This window comes from Trachymyrmex cornetzi, unplaced genomic scaffold, assembly GCF_001594075.2.
Source record: "Trachymyrmex cornetzi isolate Tcor2-1 unplaced genomic scaffold, Tcor1.1 scaffold57, whole genome shotgun sequence".
NCBI classification, from domain to species: domain Eukaryota; kingdom Metazoa; phylum Arthropoda; class Insecta; order Hymenoptera; family Formicidae; genus Trachymyrmex; species Trachymyrmex cornetzi.
Genome location: NW_017299882.1, coordinates 1,579,923 through 1,604,883, shown reverse-complemented (window position 1 = coordinate 1,604,883; position 24,961 = coordinate 1,579,923). Strand labels below are relative to the sequence as shown.

The window sequence follows — 24,961 nt, the reverse complement described above, 5'->3', positions numbered from 1 at the left end:
GTAAATATGGCAATCAATTAAAATGTTGGAACCATCTTGCTCCCTATGTGACCAACAAAATTCTCAGGAGGTGATCATGAAGAATTAACAATATTAAGTGAAAATGGATTAAGAGTTAAAGATCTTGGTGTCTAATATTTAAATAAAACCTCAGTGATTGAATTGGTAAGACTCATGAACTTTGGGAGATCCAAGTTTTCGAATTGCGGCCGAGATATTTTTCACAATAAATTCTTTACAATATTTTTAAAGACGCTCATGAACAACAATATTAAATTGTTTGTTAATTCAACTTGTGATATTACATACTCCGGCTTCATAGTTTAGGACTATGTTTCAAACTTGTTCAAAATTAATAAATAATCGGCACGCAATTTTGCTTGAACTAAAAATTCATACAAAAATATTATTAGACACCCTCCTTGACCAAATATGGTCCTCTTCACTCATTTGTGTTTATATTATTAAGTTATTATAATCAGAAAATAAGTTCTCAAATATTGATCATATGTAAAAACACTATCAAATGTAACATATAATAAAAATACCATCTTGTTTAACAAGACATGTCGAACTTTTGTCTTGTTGAACATGTTGAACATTGTCTTAAAGGAAATCTTACAAAAATTCATATGATCTTAATATTGTATGTAGGAATGAATATAAGTTTGTTATATGAAACATTGAGAATAATATATTTGCATAAATAACTTCTAATCTAGAATTTGGCATACGTTTTTTTTTGTACTTTTTGGCGACGTTATGTAAAACATTCTATTATATAACAAACAAATATCTTTCAATTTATGTAAATAACGAATTTGTAATTGTAAAATTTTGATGTATTTGTATTTATTATATTCCAGACTTCAAGTACAAAAGAAACGAATTACAATAATAAATATCGCAATTGATACAATTTCGTTTTATGTTCTTTAAACAAATATCTTATTTATTAATATATACACACACACACACATACACACATATATATATGTGTATGTATACATACATTTCATGATGTTGATTGGTATATAATTGGTAAGCTTTCGTTTTAATATTTATAGAAATGTTATAAAAAAATGAACAAAAATTTATTACATGCATTAAACATGCATATAATTTGCATAAAGTGATATATGATAAATCTCACAAACTGTTACAATTATAAATGTTGACATGATAAATGTCTATTATAATTTAATATCTTTGTATAATTAATAGATATGCATGATCCGATACAACTCGAACAATATTAACCATGGTATTAGCAATGGATCATGATACGGCGATAATCCACAAACCTGGCATTATTTAAGCATTGTTTACAGACAAAATTATATAGATTGCAACATTTTGGTCAACATATGATTGACATAATTCTTATGAGTTGGCGTTTGGCCTTATTGCTGTTATTGATCTAACAAATAATTTTGTTTATTTTAAATTATCCTTGAAGACACACGGTTTATATTACAAACATACCTCAGGATTAAATAATATTTTCACATCTTGTACACGCAACACAATTATAATACTACAAGTTATTAATGCATAAATTATAATGGAGTAATTACTAATATAACACAATAAAATCGCTATCAAAATAGTTTATTGATTTTACTTGCAAATTGATGTATATACCTTATATACACCCATTCATATATATATATATATATTATATATATATATATATATATTTTTAAAAATGGAATTAAATATAATTATATCACTAGTAATAATTTATACACATAACTTATTATACATAACTGATTCATATACGCATTAAAAATGGACATTACTTTGCATTTTTCGAAGTGTCTTGCGTATTTAATTTGCCAATATAACATAAGGCGAAAAATATATAATTTTTATTAGAACTAAGAAAATATACTACAAATTTGTCACATTGTGTAATAAGCTACACAACGTTTATGATACAGTACATAGATGTATATAAAGTAGAAAACCGAAAAAAAGATCTGTTCAGAACCAGCATAGAGGTATTCCATTAACGACACTTATTGGTATCTTAAATATCACTGACATATAATTTCTTATATTTTTCTTGTAATAATTAAAACACCGATATATAAATATCGTTACTGCATTACAGAACAAACGTAGAACAGACGTAGAATGTTTGAATGCTGACATAGAACAGAATCATTTACATTTTTGTCCCGTAGTTTACAAAATACAATTCCTGCTATCTAAACTACATTGCACAACATAACAATCTTCTACTTCTTTTTTACAGTCTTCACTTTTACTACACTTTTTGTAGTTTTCCCTTTAGCCGCCATTGATTTTGTTTTTAGCGATGACTTCATTTTCATCTTGACATCACTCTTGGGCACCTTCTTCGTTTTTATACTCTTCACTCCGTCTTTGTTATCTTTCGCTTTGACTTTGGTAATGCTTGGTATAATTACACCGGGTCTTATGCAGTTAGACCCGGTTGACTTATACTAGGCCGTTACTTTCACTTTCTTTTTCCGTTTTTTCTTCTTCTTATCGTGAAGTAGTTCTTGTTTTTTCGCTATACAAAAGCGGCAGTACCAATCCTCATCTTCAGCCGGTGGGACTTGCATACCGACACACACCCTGAAATATTAAAAAGATAGTAAGATTTTTGTTATTTTTATTAATTTCAACGTTATGCGATGTAAATTATAATAAGTTATTTACCAATGATACCAAGCGTCACAATCATCGCAGCCGATCATTGGCGAGCCATCATCCTGGTTGCCGCATGCAGGACATATCCACACTTGGCGACCTCCTCGATCCTGGAACACTCATCTCAGGATAAACGGAACTCAACGAGAATTTTTATTTAAACCCAACCCATCTCTCACGAAATTCACTCTGGAGTTTTGGAAAATCATTCAAACATTTGCCAACGTTTGGATTCCTCAAATATTTATTTTAATGGAACATGTTTCTTGATAATGTACTGACTCTATGAGAATTAGTCAGTGGACTTCAAGTTAAGATATTTTGTCATGCTGTCCATGGACATTCCCTCTTATCATGAAGAAATATTTTAATAACAAAACAAAGATACTAGTAGCTTATAATACTTTCTTATGAAATTCCCTCTTAAATAATATATGGGACTTATGTATCTCAATGAAATAATGATTTATGATAATATGAACCGGAGATGAACTTGTCTCTTCTTTTTTAAATATTTGATACGCATCATTTAAACCATGTCCTAGCTTTTTATCTAAATCACTCCTATATATAAGGTAGCTAGCGTGCGCATTATTTCTGCATTTATATTTTTGCATTATACGTATCATGTTGCAACTAACGTATTATGAAGTATGAAAACTAATTATCCATAGCATCGGCGCACAGAAAATTCCTTGCAATGTTCTTTAAAAGAGGTGTAAAGCGTACTCACCACGGTAGTGGTTGGTGTTGTAGGCAACACGTTCCTGCCATTTTCTTTGTCTTCTTTAGCATCGTCCTTTTTAGGAACTGGATCTGCTTTCACCTCTGTACCGTTAAAACCGTCGGTTATATTCCTAACGGGTCTCTCATGCTAAATGTTTTTATGCAACGTGCAAATCTCATGCAATGGTTTGCTTTTTTACATTTTTTACTACATAACTTTCTTAATATTTTCTTTGTTGTCTGTTAGTATATTACTAATAAATTATGTATCAATGATCGCAAACTGTAAATGCATATATTCACTAATTAAATGAAGAAAAATAAATTAAAAAAATTATTATCATGATATCTTGAGTTAAGTAAATTCTTAATAAGGTTTAAAAATAAGAGACGTAAGATGTGACATTAGTAACTGATAAGATACATGCTCTCTAATGCTACTTAGTTAATAGTCAAGCGGCGAATTCAGTAGTGACATACAAGTCTTAATTGCATCATGTAACTATTGTACGTGAAGAATATGTTTGCGCTAATGTGACTGCATTTGCTAGAGAAGAGAAATTAATGAGAAGCATGGGCATATTATTAATTAACAAAAGAAAGATATACTATAAAAGAAATTACTTCTTTTAGCATATATAGAAGAATAAATTGTTAAAAATGAATTGTATATTAGTAACACACATTGGTACTACTCGAGCTTTTACAGTGTATACTAATAAATGAAAAAAGTGGTAGAATTTACGGTAACAATTTAGTTGAATATATATTAACATTAAGGACATCCTGCGTTTTAAAGTTATTTCAATTGATAATCGATACCAATCGTGGTACATATATTTACAATAATGCCTCCATAAAATTTGCATTTATATTGTCAACGGATATTTGTTCATTAAATCTGTCAGAATATTATTTGTATAATTACATTATAATTATAGATATATACATACATACATACACATACATATATGCATATATGAATCGTAATAGTTGATCTATGTAGAATATGAATGATAAAATAATGACAATAAATGTTTTATTACTCTTAAAATGCATGATTAAATAAATTTTCTAAGTTAATATTAAATATCTAAGTTATTTTTTATAAATAATTATGTTTATATTTGCATAAATGCAGCAATTCTATAAATGGCAAACTCAAGATGCAGCTACTCAGAAAAGATTATATTTCTCAGAAAAGAGTATAATTAAAATATTCTAAAATATATGTCAAATAAAAAAATTATCAAATTTATTAATCAATATATTCTCTCTAGAGAATATTATTTCTAAGATTTATTTCCATATCATATATATGTGAGTGTAAATAGTACTTTGTAACAGAGGTGGACTGATCTACCGTCGATCCGACAAATGCCCGATGAGCCTGTTGTTGTAAGCTTCCAAGAACACAAGAAAAAAATCGAAAATGCTTTTCTTAGAGCCAATCATATATGGGTGATTCTGCTGAACTTTTTTGATGCTCTGGTTAATTTTGTCGACACTATTTAATTTTATGAAGTGCTGTTATATTTGAGTACTTCTTTAAATATATATATATAAATTGCTATTTATTATTGCTATTTAAGTAAAACAAATAAATAAAAATATATGCAAATAAACATATAAATGAACAAATCAATATTTAAATGAACAAATAAATTGCTATTTATTTGTTCATTTGATCATATGCATAGTACGTCTAAAACTTGTTATTTGAGATACGAGGCCCCTATTACCATTTGCTTAATAATATTTTTTATTCCAGTCCGCCCCTGTTTGTAACTTCTATTTTATAACTTGAGATTATTCAAACTTAATATTTATAAAAATGTCTTTTCTGAAAAGCTCTCTGTATAAAATAAGTCTTGCGAGGCAGAATAGTAAAAATAGTAAAAATAGAATGGCAAAACAAGCGTTTAGATTCGATTTGTGAAAATTAAGAATAAAGAAATATTTAAGATTTAATATAAGAAATATGAGCATTAAACTTAAAGAAAGTAAGTAATAATTGCAACATAAAATACACAGTAAGTCTAAATATAGCTATAAGAGAGAATGTGTACTACATTCATTATTTGGACAACATAACAATATATCAAAAGAGAGAGCGTGATTTAAGGGAAAAAAGGAAATATGATACCGTCACCACAAGACGTAAATGCATAGATAGCATGAACTGGAAATTGGAATTTTTGGATAGGTTCGTATTGAAAATAATATCGATGGGTTGGATTCATCTCATTATATAAGATTAAGATGTCAATAAAATATTTCCAATAATTTAAGACAAATTATTCTCAAATTGGCTTTGTACATGATAAGTATTTTTTTATAAGTTCTTCCTATTAAAATTAATTAAATCCAATTTAATTTACTTTCAAAATTTTATGTGTTTCATATTATCTATTAATTTATTTTTCATTTATAAAAGAATTTTTTTATAATCCCAGCAATGTTTTTATACAGAAATTGAATAGCTTTTGTTCTCTATATAATTTAAAAATCGAACAGGAGGACTAATATTTCTGCGCTTTGAAAGAATATATTAAAAATTGTGTAAGCTTCTATATTATTTTCTATGTAAATTTAATCATAAATTCAATTTACTTACTTTGTAAAATTTTATAAAGTTTCTGTATAAAATATTTCCATTCTAAGATTTTGAATCATGATGTAAATTTCAGTGATCTTTAGTATGTAAATGTTATAAGAAATGTACTTACAAAATAAAATGGTGGTTGTTGTGGCGGCACTAGAGGATTCGGGAGTTTAGAAGGATTGTCAAACTGAGGTGAAGGTATTGGCTCACTCTGAGATAGATTTTGGAAGTTAGATTTCTTTGCTCGAGGAACTGATGCAAGTGGCGCGCTAGTAAGAGAGAAACAGTCTGTAGGAAGAGCAAGGCTTCCATCTAATATTCCCTCCTCTGTTTTCTTACTTGCTGACTTTTGCTTTGGTGGTCGTGTTACCAATGCCGATATTTTCGCCAATTCTGGACTAGGTTCCCGCTTAATTTCTTCATCGGGCTTTTTCACAAGTGCTTTAATAGTGCTGAAAAAAATAACACAATTATAATTATCTGTATGTCATAACATAATACAGTTACATTACATAATAAAAATCTTTCTTTGATAAATCAATTACACATATTAAAAAGCTAAACAAATTTATATTTATAGCTTACATTTTCTTCATAGGGGCATTATCTGGAGTTGCCGGTCTAGGAGAAGCTGTACCTAGTTTTAACGTAATTTTTGGAACAGCTTCTGGATTCTTTTCTTCCTTCTGTAATAAAACATATATAATAATTTAATTATTGTTATTTACTTTCATAATATTAGGAAGATCATACAAATACCATATTTTTCTTATTTGGATCTTTTTCCTTTTTCTTTTCCTTTTTCTCTTTCTTTTCTTTGAGTTTTTCCAATTTCTCGCGTTTCTCAGTCTTTTCCTTCTTTTCCTTAACTTTTTCGCCTTTATCCTTGTGTTTCTCTTTTTTATCCTTCTTCTTCTTTAACTTATCCTTCTTTTCTTTCTTATGCTCTTTAGACTTCTGAAAATGTAAATTGTTATATTTATAAAAATATAATTAATATGTTCTATCTTAATCAATCTGATAGCTTTTACATGCATATAAAAGTTATTTGATTTATTAAGATAGAGTGTAATTATAACATTAATGATGAATAAAAATAAACATAGTATCGTGCGTAGGAGTTATCTTTATTAGGATATTAAAAAAAATATTTTTTAATATGATTGAGATATCTAACAAGATATGGTCTCCTACCGAATTTACCATATCATTCTTCTCTGTTTTCTCAGCTTTAAGATTTTTCGATGGTAGCATTTGCACGACAGGTACTGTTGGTGTAGCAAGCGTGATTGGTGCGAGAGGTGCAGACACTATAGGCGGTGCAACGCCTACAGGCAGTACCCTCTCAGGTACTTTCATGAAAGGTAATTCTTTGTTTGGCTTAAACATTTTCGTAAGCTTATTATCCACCTTCTCTTTATCCGCCTTCTCATTTTCGGCTAGAATCGACGGAGGCGTTAACTCGGCCGGCGGAGGAATCAGTGGCTTCTCACGTTCTACAGGTTTAATTTTGGACAATGGAAAATCTTCGGGCTTTATGGGTGGATTGGAAAAACGCGGCGGTAATGGTAAATTGGGCATGGCGGGATGAGGACCCGGTCCACCTCGTCCGAGTGGCATTGAAAATCGCGGAAACATCGGAGGAATTAAACCAGGTGCCGAAGGAAATGGTGGGAAAAAGGGGAACGGAAGTGTGATCGGAAGAATAGGCTGTATTGGTTCGGGTGCCTGCGGTGTCTTGGGCCGATCCGGTATATCCAATTCTGTCGCATCATTCGAGGGTTTCGTCTGAAAAACAACAAATCACCAGCAAGATATATTAATGAAAATTGGAAACATATTAAAAGACTGTAGCATTTAATTAAATTATTGCTGGAAATAAAATTGACTTTACGATCGATAAAAAAAATTATAAAATTTGTATACCCAACGTTTTTTATTCCATATACATATTCCTAAGTAATGTTCTACAAAATGTATTTTACCTTTTTCGGACTGATACATTGTTTCGGATTCTTCAATTTAGGTTCTTTCTTTTTGCTACTCTTCTCTTTCTTTTTCCGCTTCTGTTCCGGTACCGTGGGTACATTCAATTCGGGAGTTTTTGGCGTACTAGGCGTACCCGGCGGTGAAATGTCAGCATCATCAAATATGTAAACATCCGAGGATAAACTCTGCACATCTGCCAAATCACTGTCCGATTGTATATGCACGTCTGGTGTATGAGGTGTCTTTTTTTCTTCGCGTCCTCCTTTCGGCTCCGCGTCGTTTCGGTGTACGTGCTTCTCCGCATTCTCGACATCTATAATCAACTCTGGCGAATTCTCACGCGAATCCAAAATATCCTTGTACTTGTGCGGCTCCGTTATCTCTTTATCTTTTTCTTCACGCGGTTTTGATATCTTCTTGAAGATATTTAGTTTCTGTTTATCCGGTTCCGACGGCAACTTGTCAACAGTTTCCTCTTTCTTTTCAACAGCAGGAGAGATGTCTATTGGTTCTGCTACCTTTTCGGTCTTGATCTTTGGTTGCGTTGTCTTCGATGCTTTCGGACTACTTGTTGCTAATTTCGGTGACGCGATCTTCGGCGTAGGTGGCCTGCTACCACCCGTAAGTTCTTGTAACGTGGTAGATTGTCCCTTGCCACCGCCTGGCTTTAACGGCTTTAATTTGGCCAGTTCTTTCATGCCGACTAATTTCTTCACTTTGCTCTCGTCGATCTTGTCCGGCTTGAACAGTTCCTTCGCGCCTTTCTTCTTCTTGTTCTCTTTATCAAGCTTACGGTTCTCGGGAGCTTTCTTCACAACTTTCTTCGGTTTCTTATCAATTTTCAATTCGGGCGGTACCATCGGATAAGAGCTTGGTTGCGGTGAATCTGATCGAACTTGATGCGGTGTTCTCGCTTCGGGTAGCTTTCCTTCTCGCGCGGGTGATAAAAAACCAGAAGTAGTCATCATAACACTGCTTATCTCACGTAATGGTCTACCTTCCTCTAAAACTTTCGCACGCTTTACCATGGGACTTTCAAAAGACACTGGATCACCTGGCCGTTTGAAAACCACCTGCGGCGACATCCTATGAGGTGACGCATTATTTGAATTGCTTGATGATGTTCCACTGCTAGATGTCAGATCTGCTGTACCATTCATTAAACTTTCATTCTTATCAGGTATGTATTCCTCTGCAATTATTATAAATTACCAATAAAATGTAAATTAATATAAATTAGCATAATTTATTGCTAAAATTACTAAATAAAAACAATATAATTTATTACCTTCGGTATCTGGATACATAGCTGGTAAATGTTCATGTACGTGCACTGGTCTCGTGACAACTTCACGACTACCCGGCTTCAAAAAATTTAAATGATTTTCACGTCGAATTGGATATTGTGGTACTTGTATAGGACATTGAACAGAATCTACATTTTTCACATATTCGGCTAATTCCTGTATATCAATATTCATATATTGAAATGTTAGTCCTAAGTCATCAAGATTCGGCTCTGTTCTTCCCACTATAAAAATATAAAAATATAAATTTAAGATTTGCGGGGGTACTTAAATTACTCAACAAGTAATTTACTTTTATAATAATTATACACATTTAGATGTCGATATTTACAAGAAATCTTAAAAATGTAGATTTTAAATAATAGTATCCAAAATATATTCAAATTTAAACTCTTATACAAAATATATAAAATATATAGAAAAAAGACGAATTCTGATAATACATATAAGTCTCCACAGAATTGACCAATCACAATTGGATATTCCTATATTACAGTTGAATAAGAGGGGAACATTTAACTGTTATTAATAAAAATTAATATAACGGTTACTCACAAACTTCTGCATATTGATGTGTGAGCTTTGAGGTACGTAACAGATATTCCTGCAAAAGATCTACTAGAAACTCCAATGGTGTAGAATTAATAGAATGCCACCCTATTGTCTGACAGATCTGCGCAACTACTATTTTTAAAACGTTTCGACTATATTCGGCTGACATTTTTATCTGAAAATCAATATTGATATATGAATATTTTGCTGCAGAGAACGTTTTAATCTATTGCCTTACAATTACACTTGTGTCAGACATTGTAGTTCAGACATAACAATTATACTCATGGTAAAACAAACTACAATAGAAAATAAACCCCGTTTATTTGTTTTTCACTTATATGAATAGGTTTATGTAAGTTCCAGTTTTCTAAACATTTGTTCCTATTATTAGTTCCTATTATCGGAACTAATCAGTACTGGATAATAAAAAAAGATAAATGAATCTCTACTTTAGATATTAGAGAATATTTAAACTACTTGATTATCAAAACTGTCTTATCCCATGAGAAATTCGAATAAACAAAGTTTTATTGCATATTTGTAGTGATATTGGTGTACAATGCATATCAATTCAGAACATTTTTTTAAAAAACCAAAAAATTTTTTGTTTTTATCATAATAGAATATTTTCAGGGCCACAAGATTCTTAGACCCAGTTCCACAACTCACGGTTAACTCTTAAGCAAAGTTCAATTTGTTTCTCATCTCTTTCCAATTCAAGAATTAGAAAGAGACAATGAATAAGTTGAACTTTGGTTAAGAGTTAACCATGAGTTGTAGAACTGGACCTAAATGTCATATCCAGGAATTAAGTTCAGATCTTTTGTTCAACAAGTAATTACTTTAATACTGAGCTATATTCAGTATCTTTTATATATATATTGTGTCACATATCAGAGCCAAATTAATCATAATGACAGAACATTTATCTTAATAATTCAACTAATAACTACTATCCATGGTCATAAAAGAGATTCTAAAGCAATAAAGTTATGAATAATGCATTACTTTTATATGTTAATTCAATATGCTAATAACGTAGTAATTAATTTATAAAACAGAGTAAAATCAAAGCAATACATATATGATATTTAGAGTACATTCCAAAACGTTATCTATTGAAAAAAATTTTGTTTGAAATATGTAATAGATGTAACATATTATAGTATACACTATACAAAGTAAAATCTTCCTTAGAAAGCACGTTTTGGAATGTAACTTTAGATAGAATCGACATATACCTAATAATTATCGAAAAAAATGTTGGTGACGCATAAAAAATTGTACCGTTACCACCAATAGTTATCACTATCTCGTGCGCAAAGTGCTGGCCGGAACGACCATGACGATGCAAAGGTCTCGTATATTGTAAATATAAAGTTTCACCGGCGACAGATACACGCCGTTGCAGATTCGGAGGCAAACGATCTCCAGATATTTTAATTCGCCACAGGCTCAAAGGAAAATCGGACTGTGATAGAAGACAAGTGTCGTTCTCTCACCTAGATATGGATGCGATAGATCTAGCCTTTTCAACCGAACGTCACATAGTTGACACATTCAACATGGACTTCGCTTGACTTTCAGAATTTACAAGAAAATGCTCTTTTTTTGTAAAACGCGTGTCGCAAGAGTCCTAGAGTCACGCCAAGTCACGCTACTACGACCGCCATTCCCACAACCCATATTCTGCCCGCACTGCTCGCAGACGCAGTGCCCTTCTATCACTTTCTATCCCCTTTACAATCTCTCCCTCTTCCAACTTCCAAGCAGTGTTGTTAGGTATGCCGCCTTTTTGGCGCATGCGTACTACAGTACTAGTGACTTTTAGAAAAATCCAGTAATGTGAAGGCCCGTCTACAATACACGGAGTAAGAAGTAAGAGTAAGAAATTGACCAATCACAGTCGAATGTGAGAAGAATAATCGACTGTGATTGGTTAATTTCTTACTCTTACTTCTTACTCCGTGTATTGTAGACGGGCCTTGACACCGAACGTTGATTGGTGAAAAACAGGTGATGGGGGTAAATTTTACCCCTACAAGCGGCTTTTCATCAATCAGAGCTCTGTGTCAAAGCGCTGTTGCCCGTGTGAGGATCCGGGCTTACTCCGTGTATTGTAGACGGGCCTTTACGCGTCGCCGTTGCCGTGACGACGTCGCCGGATGTTGGTATGTTCATTTACGTAAGTCTCGGGGCCCGGCGTTTCCTGTCTCCGGAGTGACGGAGTCCGGCCTTTGCTGGCTTCGCCATATTATTGTCGTGTCTGCGAAGATACGCATCTACAAGCTCGTGAAGAAGCATCGTGGCCTTTATACGACACAAATCCACCATTTGATTTTCATCGGCGATGAGCGATATCGAGGTGAGTATGTAAAAATGTTATATATCTTTGCATAACTCTCACGTAAGTTGTGATGAGGTAACGCAATTCGGCATAGCCGAGTTATCGATCCAGCGACGCAGTTCTACTTCCAGCCATTATTCATCGCCACGCAACGTACGCAATAACTCGGCACACTCCTTTCGCTTCTATTAATTGCGAAATATCTTTTGAAGTAAAGTAAAAGAAAACAAAAAGGAATTCCCGATTGTACATTTTCTCCAACGATTGTAATCTCGACAAAGGAGCTTTATAAGGTTATAAACGTGAAAAGCCGAATCGTGATTGGTCGATCACGTTCACATGTTTATTAAAAAATATTGTTATCGTTGATAGCGGTCGTTATAAAGAAAATTGAATTGTGATATGATGTAATATCGCTCATTTACTACATTATAACAAAAAAATTGTTATCTTGTAGTTGCTAAAAAAAATATATTTCTTTACACAATCAGCTATTATATCAAAATTACATTTTAAAACTATTATTACACAATTTTAATGATAATTAAAGTTTACTTTCTTGTTTTTTTAGCCATGCGTAGTGTTTTATATATATATATATATATATATATATATATACATACATATACATATATATGTGTATACCTGGCTAAATTTATATATGTAAATATATGTATTATGATGTTTTCAAGAAAGGCTTTATTTAATCTAAAATTCAATCTACAAGATAAGAAAGTTTAGTCCTTATTGTCATATTTTGGAGAGTTAGAAGTTGTCTTTTTTGAACTAAATTATATTGTTATTGAAGAACTTAATTCCATCCTTGGAATCATCGAATGTTCCAACGTTTTCTATCCACACATTTATTTTAAGTTTTAATTTCATTTAAATATATTTAATTCAACATTTTTAAAAATATACAAAATATAAAAACATTTAATATTTTTAATTTAACATTTAATCTTTTTATATTATTTAAGTACAATATATTCTTATAGTTGCTTGTAATTCCAGTAGTCATGGTGCATCTTTTGTATACAAAAAAATTTTAATTAATACAATGTATTATAATTCAATGAAATATTATGTAATTTTTTTTATTTTTTCTGTGTATGAAAGATGCTCCACGTGGAATGTATTCACATGCTTACTGAAACTATAAGCAATTATAGGAGTGTATATTGTATTCAAATAATATAAAAAACAAATCCAAGGATAGATGTAAATCAGCCAATGAGAGCCAACACAGGTTAAGCGTATGTGAAATCATATACTTTATTCTTGAGAAAAATTGACAAACGTTTCAACCCTTTCGATTGGATCTTCCTCAGTGTAAAAATAAAATCTGTGACGTATAAATTCAAAATAAAAGATGCGATGCGAAGCAATTTGAAGTATCATTAATGTATTCATAAAATGATAATAATGCTGTCTGTCGTATCTAAGGGCCTGAGCATAATGGAGGAACAGGAATTAGATATTAAGATTTCAACCTATCAGAAACTGATTATATACATGGTCTGATAGGTTGAAATCTTAATATCTAATTCTTGTTTCTCTATTGTGCACAGACCCTAACAAAATACTAATGGACCTTCTACAATAAGCCATTAGTCATAAATCAGAAGTCAGAAGCTAAAAATTGACCAATCACAGTCGTCAATTTTTAGCTTCTGACTTTTGATTTATGACTAATGGCTTATTGTAGAAGGCTTATATCAATTTAGATCATCTGTAATTTAATAAATTCGATCCGATTTTATTTTTGCACTGAGAAAGACCCAATCGAAAGAGTTGAAACATTTGTCAATTTTTCTCAAGAATAAAGTATACGATTTCACACACGCTTAACCTATGTTGGCCTGCATTGGCTGATTTACATTTATCCTTGGATTTATTGTTTGGAGCCTATACCAAGATTGATAGTTATTAAAAAATAAATATTAAATTAACTAATGAATGTTTCTATAATGTATATTTTTTAAATGTTAAATTAAATACATTTAAATAAAATTCAAATTAAAAATAAATATGTGCATAGAAAATGCCAGAACGTTCGATGTTTCCAAAGACAGAATCGAGTTTTTTTGTTATAAGAAAAAATAAAAGAGAAGGTATTAAAGAATGTATTTCGATGCCTAAGTCATAGAAGATGCTATATCGAGAAGAAAGGTTAGGTCAAGAAATGAATGAAAAGCGGTCTATTTCGCATAAGGCGTGAAGATCGGTCTATGTCGGAACGTATACAAAGTGTGGTTTATATCGAGAAAATGAGAAGATTGATTCAATTAATGAATGCAGAAATATTGTAAAGATATATTTATATTTTATGTTTTTAATATTTAATTTCTCAAACTATTAAGAAAAATTTTTCAATTAAATTTTTTTTCATTTAAATTTTTATGTAATGATAATTCAATTTTCGGATCTCTGTATATCTATACGATACAATTTATAGTAATGGTTGTTTGTAATTTACAGAGAAGTGGTAGTCGTAGTGCAAGTCCGCGCCGACCACGAACTGCAGACGGTGGTTTAAGGGATTCACGATCACACTCGAGATCGCGTAAATCGCGCGAGCGGAAGGACAGAGAGGTCAAATATTCAAGGTCCCGTAGTCGCTCTGCATCACGTGGACGGAAGTCATATCGCGGCAGCAAGTACACCAGTGTTGGTCATCGTAGCAGCCGCAGTCGGAGTCGCTCACCATACCGCGGTGGTCGTTACTCTCGCAGTAGATCTCGCTCATACTCACGATCGCGATACTCTCGCGATAGACACGTGTACCGTTCACACTCGCGCAGCCCAATGTCATCTAGACGACGACATATCGGCAATCGAGACAATCCTTGTCCTTCCCGGTGCCTAGGTGTTTTTGGACTCTCCATTTTTACTACTGAACAGCAAATTCAACATATATTCTCAAAGTATGGTCCAGTAGAACGAGTACAGGTCGTTATCGATGCAAAGGTATGTAAAATGGATGTATATTTATTTATATACATATTAACACGTTTCGTACGACGCCAATGTTGAGTGATTTAATCACCATGCTACGTAAGTCACCGATGACTTACGATATTTTTGTTTGCGTGTGTTTGTTATATTTATTAAATAACATGTATTTGGTAATACACATTAAAAAAATTACAAAGATTATAAAGTAGAAGGTCTGATGTACCAATATTGTAACATATAATTATGTATTATGTATGATATAAAAAATTATAATCATGTTCCTTTTTATAGCCAAATTATCAAACGGCTTTTGATAACTGAATGGAAAATTTAATGTGACTTGCGCAGCACAGAATATATTTAAGGTCTGTTCTTTATCAGTTTGTTGAACTGCACTAAAACTTTCTTTTCCACTTTTTGCTAAATACTTCAATATGTATTTATTTTAAGCACAATAGACACATATTAGTTATAAAGAACAGACTTTAATGCAACAGTTTGTTATTTCCCATAAGTATTTATACTGGGGAACAGTAAAATCATGCCAGAGATTTAGAACGTTCATACTTAAGAGACACATGATACGTTAAAGGCTTCTGGCCACACAATTACATTTAGACACAGGTCTATATGCGAATTAGAAAACAGTAGTGAATTAAAAATCAATTTAGTAATAGCGCGATTTAATGGTGACACTATGATATCACATCTATGTCATTTATTACAGACTGGACGTTCTAGAGGATTCTGCTTTGTATATTTTGACACCTCCGAGGATGCTAAAGTGGCTAAAGAGCAATGTACCGGTATGGAAATCGACGGGAGGCGTATTCGCGTAGACTTCTCTATCACACAACGTGCCCACACCCCCACTCCAGGAATATACATGGGAAAACCTACACATCTGCACGATAGAAGCTGGGACGCACCGAGGCGTAGAGAGTAAGTCTTGTTTACTTCTGGAATAACACACATGTATCTCAAAAATATAATTGACAAGTATTGCATATTGTTATTTTTTGTTTTTTTTTTTTTAATATGGGAACAATAGGGTTAGCTACAGAGGAAGCTATCGTCGCTCACCCAGTCCATACTACAGTCGCCGGCGTTCACGTTACGACCGTTCTAGATCGCGCTCTTATTCACCGCGTAAGTACAACCTCCTCTTTAATTTACGTTATAATATAAGCTGTCTACATGGATATGTGTCTCATCCCTGTATCACGTTAAAACACACGGTGTAAACATATCTATATAACTGCAAATTATCTTAGCAAAATCTTCATATTTTCATAATTTATTGCACAACCGTGTTTATTGCAATGTTGTTTCTCTTCACTTTGTTTATTTTACTGAACACTACACAAAAATATTACATGAAGAAAAACTTCGCATGTTTTATGATATTTATTTTTCTAGAGAAAGACAATTTCTCATCTCGCTCTGTTATGGCCTGGCATTTTGCTGTGTCATATTTATGTTAATTAACTGCTTTCTTGAAGATAGTTGAAAATTATGAAATCTAAAAGAAATTAATATATTGCATTAAATATTTATATATGCAAAAAAATTCTATTTTATATCAATGCTGTTTATTATACGAATGACAAATCAAGAAAATGATTTTGCACGTATTTTATTACATTGAACAGAGTCGATCAGCAATTTATGTAATATTTCTTCTGGATTCATATTTTCGTAGACCGCTTATATTTCTAATTGAAACGGTAATATCAGTTGGATTGCAAAGTAAGTATTTAAGTTAGCAAGAAAACAGCAGAAGAAGGCATCAGAGAAATGCGCTTGATAAATCGTACGGTAGTAGCTAAGCAGCAATCCGTAACTTCGTAAAACAATCATAGTATTTTTGTTGCTTAATGAATTTCAGGTCGATATTAAATCAGATGAAGTGATGCGAGGCCAGGTCCTTTCGGAGATGACTTTGACCCAAATATTTCTTCAACGGGTCAAAATTATGAAATTAACAAAATCGCATTATATTGCTATTCTTACCTTACCCAGTTCTGCATCGTATGCGATACAATCTCACAAGCGTTTAAATTACAATACCATAATAATATCGTTAAGACTATGGATTAAAAAAAGTATAAAATGTAGCAGAATTTAGCATACTGCACGAAAACCAGTAAGGTTAGAATAGATGTAAAACCTTATTTTCATAAGTTTATAAATTTATATTGCTTCCTTTTATGAAGATAAGGTTTCAATTGTGTAAAAATACAAGGCTATAATGTGAAAGCTGGAATATAATTGAGCGCTCGAAATTTGCGGTCAGTCCTTAGTTTACAGTTGTATTCCAGCCGTTGGATAGAATCTTTTAATGAAAATGTGGAAAGTCTCTTAAAAAAAAAGAATAAAATAAACCTAAATAAAGAAAGCAAGAAAACGAAAACACAAAAAAGAAAAATAATAACAAGCTTCGAATAAAAGTAAGTTCTCTAACCTATTTGTTTGTTTATAAGGTTTTGAATCAAGAGGTATTGGATGATAGAGGGAAGTTTGAAGTTTCACTCTGAAAAAATGAGTTTTGAAAAGTCAAGACAAGATATTTGAAGAACACGTTTATCTTGCTCACATTGTCAAGAGTCTGAAGGTTTTGTCGGTTGCTTGTGACAAAGAATATGATCTGCAATTCATTTCCGGCTGAGAAGCCTCAAGCCTAGAAGAAAACTTCAAGTAATGCAAGCCCGAAGACAGAGTCGAGTTGATCGTCAAACCCCCGACCGGGACACAGGTTATTTGGTTGGGGGTGAAAACAGGGCCGAAAGTGTTTCCGAAAATATTGAAGAAGTTCATCGAAAATCTTTCGTAGAATAGGGACGAGCGTAAGGTGCTCCCAGACCTTTATACCGATCATATTCTTTATCAGTTGGTTTGGTTGCCACACGCCATTTTATTCGCTCTAGAGAACTGCATATATATAATATGCTTATATGCAAAAACCTCTATATATGCATGCGTGAAAATAAAGATAAAAGTTCGCATACTTCCTTTACCACATCCTCTCCCTCCACCATCCTGAGACCTCGGTTTCCTTCAAGAAGACCTCATATTATTATGAATTTTACCTATCTACTGATAATTAATAGAACTTCATCGTAGCAATTTATTAATAAATGTTGTTTCTGCCATGCTCAACTTTGGTCCCTCTCTTTTTTGTGGTTTTTTTACATTGCGAAGTTTGGTGCGTAATACGCGAGTCGCTTTTTACTTTAGGGTAAAAGTAATGTTGCGGATCGATTGATCCTTTCCAATACCCTGCGAGTTATTATTGCCTTTGCAAACTTTTAGGTCTTAAATTTGTAGTATGTAATAGAAGTATATTTGTCGGGACTTTATCTGAAATTTAATGCTAATAAAATCAGCTTCCAGCAAAGAATTCGCCTTTTGGATTTTCTAATTCCCATGGATCGCTACTTATTTCTACAGAACTTTGTATCTACAGCGATAGTTGCATTCGTTGGTTATCGTAATTCAGTTCTTCACATTCTGAAACTAAAAACTGTCGATCGCGATCGTTCAACGAGTCCATCGTGGCTGACAGGTATCTCTAGAGATTGATTCAAGTAAACGTAAGTGATTATCACGATTGGAAAAATATCCAACAATTGAGACGCAAGCTATCAATATTTACACTTTAGTAAATATCAAATTAAATTTATGTGAAATTTTACAATTATTATTTCTCCAAGTTTATCTAAATTTTAACTCTCATGTCTAGCACGTATCTAGTATATCTTATGTTTATGAACCCAATAAACTTGTGCCTATAAATGTGGTTTTATGACAAATTATGATAAATACATTCTTGATCTACATGGAGGATTCTTGATCTTATGGATCAAAAGTATTTTATAGATATAGAACTGTCTGGAATTCATATTTTTACTAATTGATTCACAGTTTAAAAATTGTGATCAAGTTTAATAAATCACGAACCAATGAAACATAAAATCTAAATAATATGTATAATAATAGACTAGGAAAGTTATCAATCTTTGCAGTTAATAATATATTTTTTTGTCTCCTACAAATCGTACTTAAATAAAAAATGTATATATATTTACATGTATATTTAAATAGCGATAAAAGATAAATGTGGGAGTAACTATTATTTCCGGAAAAACAGTAAAAAATACCGCAATCTAATTTCTACATCACGTTTTCCTATTGAGTAATTGAAATATTCATGTGAAAATAGTTCTTTTTAGTTGAACTTATACAGTTCACCTTTTCTCTTTATCTTCCCAACATGAAAAATAGGAAAGATAAACCATGCAAAAAATTCTGTTAAAAAGAAGGTATCGATCATATAACTTTTTCTCTAAAAACGGAAACACGAAAAGTGAAAATTGAGGGGCCACTCTACTGCACAATTCTACTTAGGTCCTTTTTCGGGCAATTAGCTTTTTCATGTAATATTGATTAGATTGATTGAGAGAAGATTTATAACATGTAACTTCTCTTAAAGACATTACATAAATTCATTTAATATTGTATCCATTTATGTATAATAAAAAAATAGCAAGTTATTTTAATTTTTATTAATATCAAGATTTTGTAATTAGGCCTTTATTTCGCCCATCCACTTAATTAAATTAATGTCAATTGAACCGAGGGTAAGGTTACTCTACATTGGTAGAAACAGGCGTAAATTAATCGAAGTTTGTTGGCAAGTATTATACATTTCTATTTTCAAATTCGTATTTGAGAGATAAATATCGAGAGTGAATTATCGAGATCGAAAGTCGAACATCGAACATCGATCGATCTATCGTTTGCGGGCACGAAGCACATGCGGTCATGCGTTTTGATTTCTAAACATAAACACAAAGCCACGCAAAGCGCAACTTCATTGGCAGAGCGGATTTACGATTTCGCGCGAATAGGGTAGGACGAATTTAGACGAATTCTCAGAGATGCGAAGAGCGAAGAAGAAAGGCAAATTGCAGCAACCTTCCTCGTCCATCGCCGACCACGCGGAATGGCCGATGGATGAGAATGTAGAGGAAGGCAAGGACTTCGGCACCCTCATAAACGCGCCGCTCTCGAAAGGTGGGCATTTCGTCTTCAAGTCAGAGAAAGCCTGGACCGTCGACTCGTCGCAATATTCAGAATTCTTTACTTTGAACCTGAAAGCGCTGTCGGCCGCGATCGATTGCGTTCCGTTCAACGAGTATGTTGGTGTGGCTGACAAGTACTTTGTAGTAAGTACTCAAGAGATATTTGACATGCAAAAGATACTCGTGAAGTTTATTTCTTATTGCTGCACTGAACTGCAAAAGTTTTCGCTTCTACTTTTACGTTTGATATTTCCTTTTGAGAGACGCGGTTGACACAAGTTTCATTTTATCTTTGTTATTCATTGAATACTAAGAAGGAAGACGTTTGTATCGACCTGAGACTGCTTGTTAAGAGATCTAGGCTGCGTTTCACTTAACTCTTGAAATGCTCGCGAGCATCGTTTGTCGTTTAATATTTGATAAACAACAAAGATAAAATGATTCCACGAGCGTTATGGGCGTTAAGTGGAATGCACCTATAATCAACATGTTTTATCCTTGTTATTCATTGAGTATTAAGAATGACGTTTGTGTCGACTATGTTTCTTAAAAGGAAAACAGCTATAGATGTCTATTTCATTCTAAGTGCAAAAATTATACACTACAAAAAATTTAACTGTAAAAGGAAACAAGCGAACGTAGAGTGTGTAAAGTTTGACTTAAATTATGATAATATATCTCAATCAAAGGAATGATTAATTTGATAATTGTATTAATTTTAGAGTGATCAATTGACGAGTATCTTTAATAATGCTGAGAGATGCAAAGCAGCTTATAATGTGATTTTAAATGATCTAAATGCATCGAGTTTATCGGATACCAAAGTTAAGACAAAGGAGGACACGAGCACCGATCAATCGAAAACTGTGGATTTGGTGACGAATGTAAAACCAGAAGACAGTATTGATAACTTAGAGGAAGATCTAGATTTTTTATTATCCCTAAAGGAACCTGTCCAAAGCACTGTAATAGGAATCCCACAGTCTACGATAGGAATCCCATTATCTACGTCTCATAATACTGGTAAGATCTTAACATTAAAATAGTATTTTATCATTTCATTTAATATTTTCGGGATTTTTCGTTTTGAAAACTATGAGGTCAAATTTCCATCTCAGAAAAAAACAATTGTAAACGTGCAATTTGTAATCAGATTAATTTTCTGCAATCTAATGAATATAAGGAATTTATGTCATAGATATTCATTGACGATTTGTTGCAGATTCCAAAACAAAATCGAAGAGTGTTCCAAATAAGCCTATTGATTTAGAAAAATGGTTAGATACTGTTTTAGATGATTAATTCTTTTTTTTGTATACTGTTGCAATACGTTAGTAAATATAAATAAAAATTTAAGTCTGAAAGCAAAGGAAAAGAAAGATCATGTAAAATTGTTAAAAGTTCATTTATTTAAAATATGTAGGATGAATTATGCTTTTATAAAATTATATGAATCTTTATTTTTACTGGTAAAAAATATACATTATATATACATACACAATAATGTATAAATATATGTAAATATCAAATGCAATTTGAAAAGTTCTTATAATTATCTCACAGCTTCTTGAAATGCAGTGTATTAGTTTATCAACTTTTTTGTAAGAAATACATGCATGTAGTCATATACCACAAGCATAATGGCACCACCTGGACCTAGTCTTAACACCTTTGGCACCAAGCCTTTGTACAAGGCTCTAAATCTAGAATGACAGTTACCTGAATGAGTGATCTCGAGCCCGAGTACAATAATATCGGTAAGTAAAAAATATATATGAATACCCTTCTCTCTTGTAAATAATGTGCATGGTGTTCAGCGTTCCTTTGTATTGCGTACCATCTTGTGAACCCTGAATGCGACTTTTAGCAACATCAAATGGTATGTTTAAACAAGATGCAACAGTACCTGACACAAATCCTATAGCAATCTGAAAAATTTTCAGTAAATTTTATTATAAACTGAAAATCGCATATAACTTTGTATACTTGTTTTATCATACAAAGCTGAACAATTACTTTACTTAAAAATTCCAACCAAGGTTCTTTTCTGACTGATATATATCCTTTAACAGAATGATAAAAACCAAAATAAAATGAATTAAAGACCGCGTTTCTCATTATAGTGGCTGAAAGCCCTTTGTTTAGACCATTCAATCCAAAACCATATTTAGAAATTATTTCTTTCGTCACTGCGAATGTCGATGGGCTTTCTTTGATATGCTTTCGATTAGATTGTAATTTTACTTTGACCATTTCAAAAGGATTAACTAATATAGCCTCAGTAACACCAGCGAAGAAACCAGCACATGAGAATGTCTGCAATGATACAACTATTTTTTTATTTTGTAAATAGTCAGCAGATCGTTATAATAATCGTATTAAAGTAATTACCAACGGAGTGGGTGCACTAGCGCCAAATAAGAAAAACTGTTTATATTGTTCAAATGTAAAAAACTAAAAGAAAGGATAAAGTTTTTATAAATAAAAATAAAAATAATTTTTGTAAATATAAATGTAAGTAAATGTGCAGATTTTTCTTTGTACTTTTATGTATTAAGCGATATGTATTTACTTTAACTGCACGTTTGGGAGTTTCTACAAGTATCGGAGGTAAAATTCCCTTCCAAAATGCTGGTAGCCCTTCAGTCTTATACATTTTAGTCATGCAGTCACGAATTCCTATAATAATGTTAATATAGTTAATGTGTAATGATACTATAAATGTATCTTGATACACAAAATACCTGTATAATATAATGGATCTGATTTTGTTGTCTTCACTTGGAGCTGAAAACGTGTTTTAACGAGATCCATTGGGTGCATTATACAAACTTCTATAAAACCTGCTGATCCTCCAGCACCAATCTGGATGACAGCCTCTTTGAGAAGATTATCTGTGGTGTTGCGCGTCATTTTTGCACTCTTTGTGTGTTTAAACAGATTATTTGATTAATATAAAAAATTGAAAGAGCAATCTAAGTACTTATATTTTTTTTGCATTAATGTAATATATATTGTGCACTTTGTATTATTTTTGCTTCTTACAAGTTGCATCTGGAAATAAATAATTAAATTTCTTTCACCGTTAAATTGTTAAATTGTGAAACTATAAAAAAATATGTATTGTACTATAAGAAATGGTGAATCTAAAATGACCTATAAGTTTTTAAGCTTATTATTACCAGCTTAGTTTAACGGATTAATGCCCAATTTCTTCACTTCCAGATAAGTTGCGGATAACCTTATCCAGGAAATATCTCCATTGTATTCTGAGAGATATCTTTTGGATAAAGTTATCTAGAGGTAAAGAAATTGGGTATAAGTTAGAGTGATATATATGTATTATCTTAGTTAGTACAGACATTAGAAAAATGTTAATGTACGTATCAATACTTGCACTTTTGCTATTTAAATTAAAACTTTGTTTTCACAATCAACACGTTATTATATCTTGATAAAAGTTCCTGTCAGATTAATCCATACTGCGTATAAGAGATCTGGAAAACACCACGACCTAAAAATATGTTTGTTGAGTTGAGGTCTATTTTTAGATCTCAGAAAAGAATTCTAACCTTCAATTCTCAGTGATTAACACTTATTCGCATAAGATTTATACAAATTTTTATTTACAAGTATATCTACAACTGATTTACATTGAAGTGTATACAGTATTAAATCTTTTTGCTTCATATAATTAATATATATGTAAAATATTGTATTTGTCTAGCTTGCAGTATATTGTTAAATTCATATAAATTAAATAATTTCTATAATTATATATTTACGTTACAATTACATAAAATAAAAATTGAATATCAGCAAAACCGTTTAATAACTATATCTAATTTTTCTAGATAATATGTAAAATTTATTATATAAAAATATATTAATTTATATATGTATGTATATATTATACGTATACATATATGTATGCACAACACATACACATATAAATTTTATATACTGTATATGTACATTATATTAGTATTTGGCAATAGGTGGAAGAAGATTTAAAGAATGATTGCACATATAGATGAAAAATTAAGAAACCAAAAGCAATAAAATTATAATTAAAGCTTCGTTTTTTTTTTAATTATAAATGTTTAAATGTTTTTTTTTTTCACGTAAGAAACATCTAAAGTACGTAAATATCAAGAAATTTCAAGGAATTATAATAAAGCCTCCATTTTGTTATTCTTAATTTTCCAATTTTGAATATTGAAATATTCACATGAAAATACTCAATCACGTGAATATTAAAACATTTATAACTAAAAAACAAAGCATCCATCGCAATTTTGTTATTTTTGATTTCCGTTTTAACATCAATTTGGGAATCACTCCTTCGATTTTTTCTTACTGAACACCCTGTATACACACACACATTATATATATTACAATATTTTATGTATATATATATATCAATTATTATAAACATATGTATACAGGTTTTTTCATTTCGATATATATTATCTCTTTCATAAATATTTCGACGACATATCTTATCTATGCACATATACGAAATATATGCAGACCTTTCTAGAGTAAGAACACATATGTACACGAAACAACAATTCTACCTGACAAATTTAAGCCAATAAATCTGTTGTTATTTCAAGGCTATCTTAATTAATTAATAAGTCTTAAAATGTTGATACAGCTCTATGATTGGTTTATGACATCTTAAGACTTTCGACGATATTAAATA

The 24,961-nt window shown here is 31.6% G+C and overlaps 4 protein-coding genes across 9 annotated transcripts; 2 read left to right on the top strand and 2 right to left on the bottom strand.

The window, feature by feature from the left end:
• Positions 1-1,825: 1,825 nt before the first annotated feature.
• Taf3 (TBP-associated factor 3) lies at positions 1,826-11,573 on the bottom strand. Of its 3 annotated transcripts, none has more exons than XM_018515289.1 (10): positions 11,367-11,573; positions 9,865-10,036; positions 9,291-9,533; positions 7,999-9,194; positions 7,208-7,801; positions 6,773-6,970; positions 6,599-6,699; positions 6,138-6,465; positions 2,692-2,792; positions 1,826-2,607 (listed from the first exon to the last, which is right to left on the bottom strand). In XM_018515289.1, the coding sequence occupies exons 2-10, from the start codon at positions 10,028-10,030 to the stop codon at positions 2,472-2,474; spliced, it is 3,063 nt and encodes a 1,020-aa protein (XP_018370791.1). In that variant the 5' UTR covers positions 10,031-10,036; positions 11,367-11,573; the 3' UTR covers positions 1,826-2,471. The 3 variants fall into 3 exon arrangements, with proteins under 3 accessions (XP_018370791.1, XP_018370792.1, XP_018370794.1); XM_018515290.1 differs by having other exon boundaries at positions 7,217-7,801; XM_018515292.1 differs by lacking the exons at positions 1,826-2,607; positions 2,692-2,792 and adding an exon at positions 3,467-3,510.
• Positions 11,574-12,058: 485 nt separating this feature from the next.
• On the top strand, positions 12,059-18,831 carry tra2 (transformer 2). Of its 3 annotated transcripts, none has more exons than XM_018515303.1 (5): positions 12,059-12,229; positions 14,693-15,181; positions 15,897-16,111; positions 16,221-16,318; positions 17,653-18,831. In XM_018515303.1, the coding sequence occupies exons 1-5, from the start codon at positions 12,215-12,217 to the stop codon at positions 17,676-17,678; spliced, it is 843 nt and encodes a 280-aa protein (XP_018370805.1). In that variant the 5' UTR covers positions 12,059-12,214; the 3' UTR covers positions 17,679-18,831. The 3 variants fall into 3 exon arrangements, with proteins under 3 accessions (XP_018370805.1, XP_018370804.1, XP_018370806.1); XM_018515304.1 differs by lacking the exon at positions 17,653-18,831 and adding an exon at positions 17,058-17,639 and having other exon boundaries at positions 12,060-12,229; XM_018515302.1 differs by lacking the exon at positions 17,653-18,831 and having other exon boundaries at positions 16,221-16,531.
• Positions 18,832-20,000: 1,169 nt separating this feature from the next.
• On the top strand, positions 20,001-21,617 carry LOC108766075 (Apoptosis and caspase activation inhibitor). Its single transcript, XM_018515121.1, has 3 exons — positions 20,001-20,397; positions 20,976-21,276; positions 21,476-21,617. Exons 1-3 carry the CDS (start codon positions 20,110-20,112, stop codon positions 21,553-21,555), a joined length of 669 nt encoding a protein of 222 aa, XP_018370623.1. The 5' UTR covers positions 20,001-20,109; the 3' UTR covers positions 21,556-21,617.
• Positions 21,618-21,725: 108 nt separating this feature from the next.
• Positions 21,726-23,255, bottom strand: LOC108766064 (mitochondrial 2-oxodicarboxylate carrier). Of its 2 annotated transcripts, XM_018515107.1 has the most exons (6): positions 22,998-23,255; positions 22,826-22,932; positions 22,645-22,707; positions 22,270-22,569; positions 22,036-22,181; positions 21,726-21,956 (listed from the first exon to the last, which is right to left on the bottom strand). In XM_018515107.1, the coding sequence occupies exons 1-6, from the start codon at positions 23,164-23,166 to the stop codon at positions 21,836-21,838; spliced, it is 906 nt and encodes a 301-aa protein (XP_018370609.1). In that variant the 5' UTR covers positions 23,167-23,255; the 3' UTR covers positions 21,726-21,835. The 2 variants fall into 2 exon arrangements, with proteins under 2 accessions (XP_018370609.1, XP_018370610.1); XM_018515108.1 differs by lacking the exon at positions 22,645-22,707.
• Positions 23,256-24,961: the final 1,706 nt, after the last annotated feature.

Bases quoted from the DNA above. Each gene is read 5' to 3' on its own strand.
- Taf3 (XM_018515289.1), bottom strand. From the start codon at position 10,030: ATGTCAGCCGAATATAGTCGAAACGTTTTAAAAATAGTAGTTGCGCAG. The intron at 7,802-7,998 runs GTAAAATACATT...GTTGTTTTTCAG, and splicing joins AATGTATCAGTCCGAAAAAG to ACGAAACCCTCGAATGATGC. The intron at 6,971-7,207 runs GTAGGAGACCAT...TTACATTTTCAG, and splicing joins AGAATGATATGGTAAATTCG to AAGTCTAAAGAGCATAAGAA.
- tra2 (XM_018515302.1), top strand. The intron at 15,182-15,896 runs GTATGTAAAATG...CATTTATTACAG, and splicing joins AGGTCGTTATCGATGCAAAG to ACTGGACGTTCTAGAGGATT. The intron at 16,112-16,220 runs GTAAGTCTTGTT...TGGGAACAATAG, and splicing joins GACGCACCGAGGCGTAGAGA to GGTTAGCTACAGAGGAAGCT.
- LOC108766075 (XM_018515121.1), top strand. From the start codon at position 20,110: ATGCGAAGAGCGAAGAAGAAAGGCAAATTGCAGCAACCTTCCTCGTCC. The intron at 20,398-20,975 runs GTAAGTACTCAA...TATTAATTTTAG, and splicing joins TGGCTGACAAGTACTTTGTA to AGTGATCAATTGACGAGTAT. The intron at 21,277-21,475 runs GTAAGATCTTAA...GATTTGTTGCAG, and splicing joins ATCTACGTCTCATAATACTG to ATTCCAAAACAAAATCGAAG.
- LOC108766064 (XM_018515107.1), bottom strand. From the start codon at position 23,166: ATGACGCGCAACACCACAGATAATCTTCTCAAAGAGGCTGTCATCCAG. The intron at 22,708-22,825 runs GTAAATACATAT...CCTTTCTTTTAG, and splicing joins CTCCCAAACGTGCAGTTAAA to TTTTTTACATTTGAACAATA. The intron at 22,570-22,644 runs GTAATTACTTTA...GTATCATTGCAG, and splicing joins CTAGTGCACCCACTCCGTTG to ACATTCTCATGTGCTGGTTT.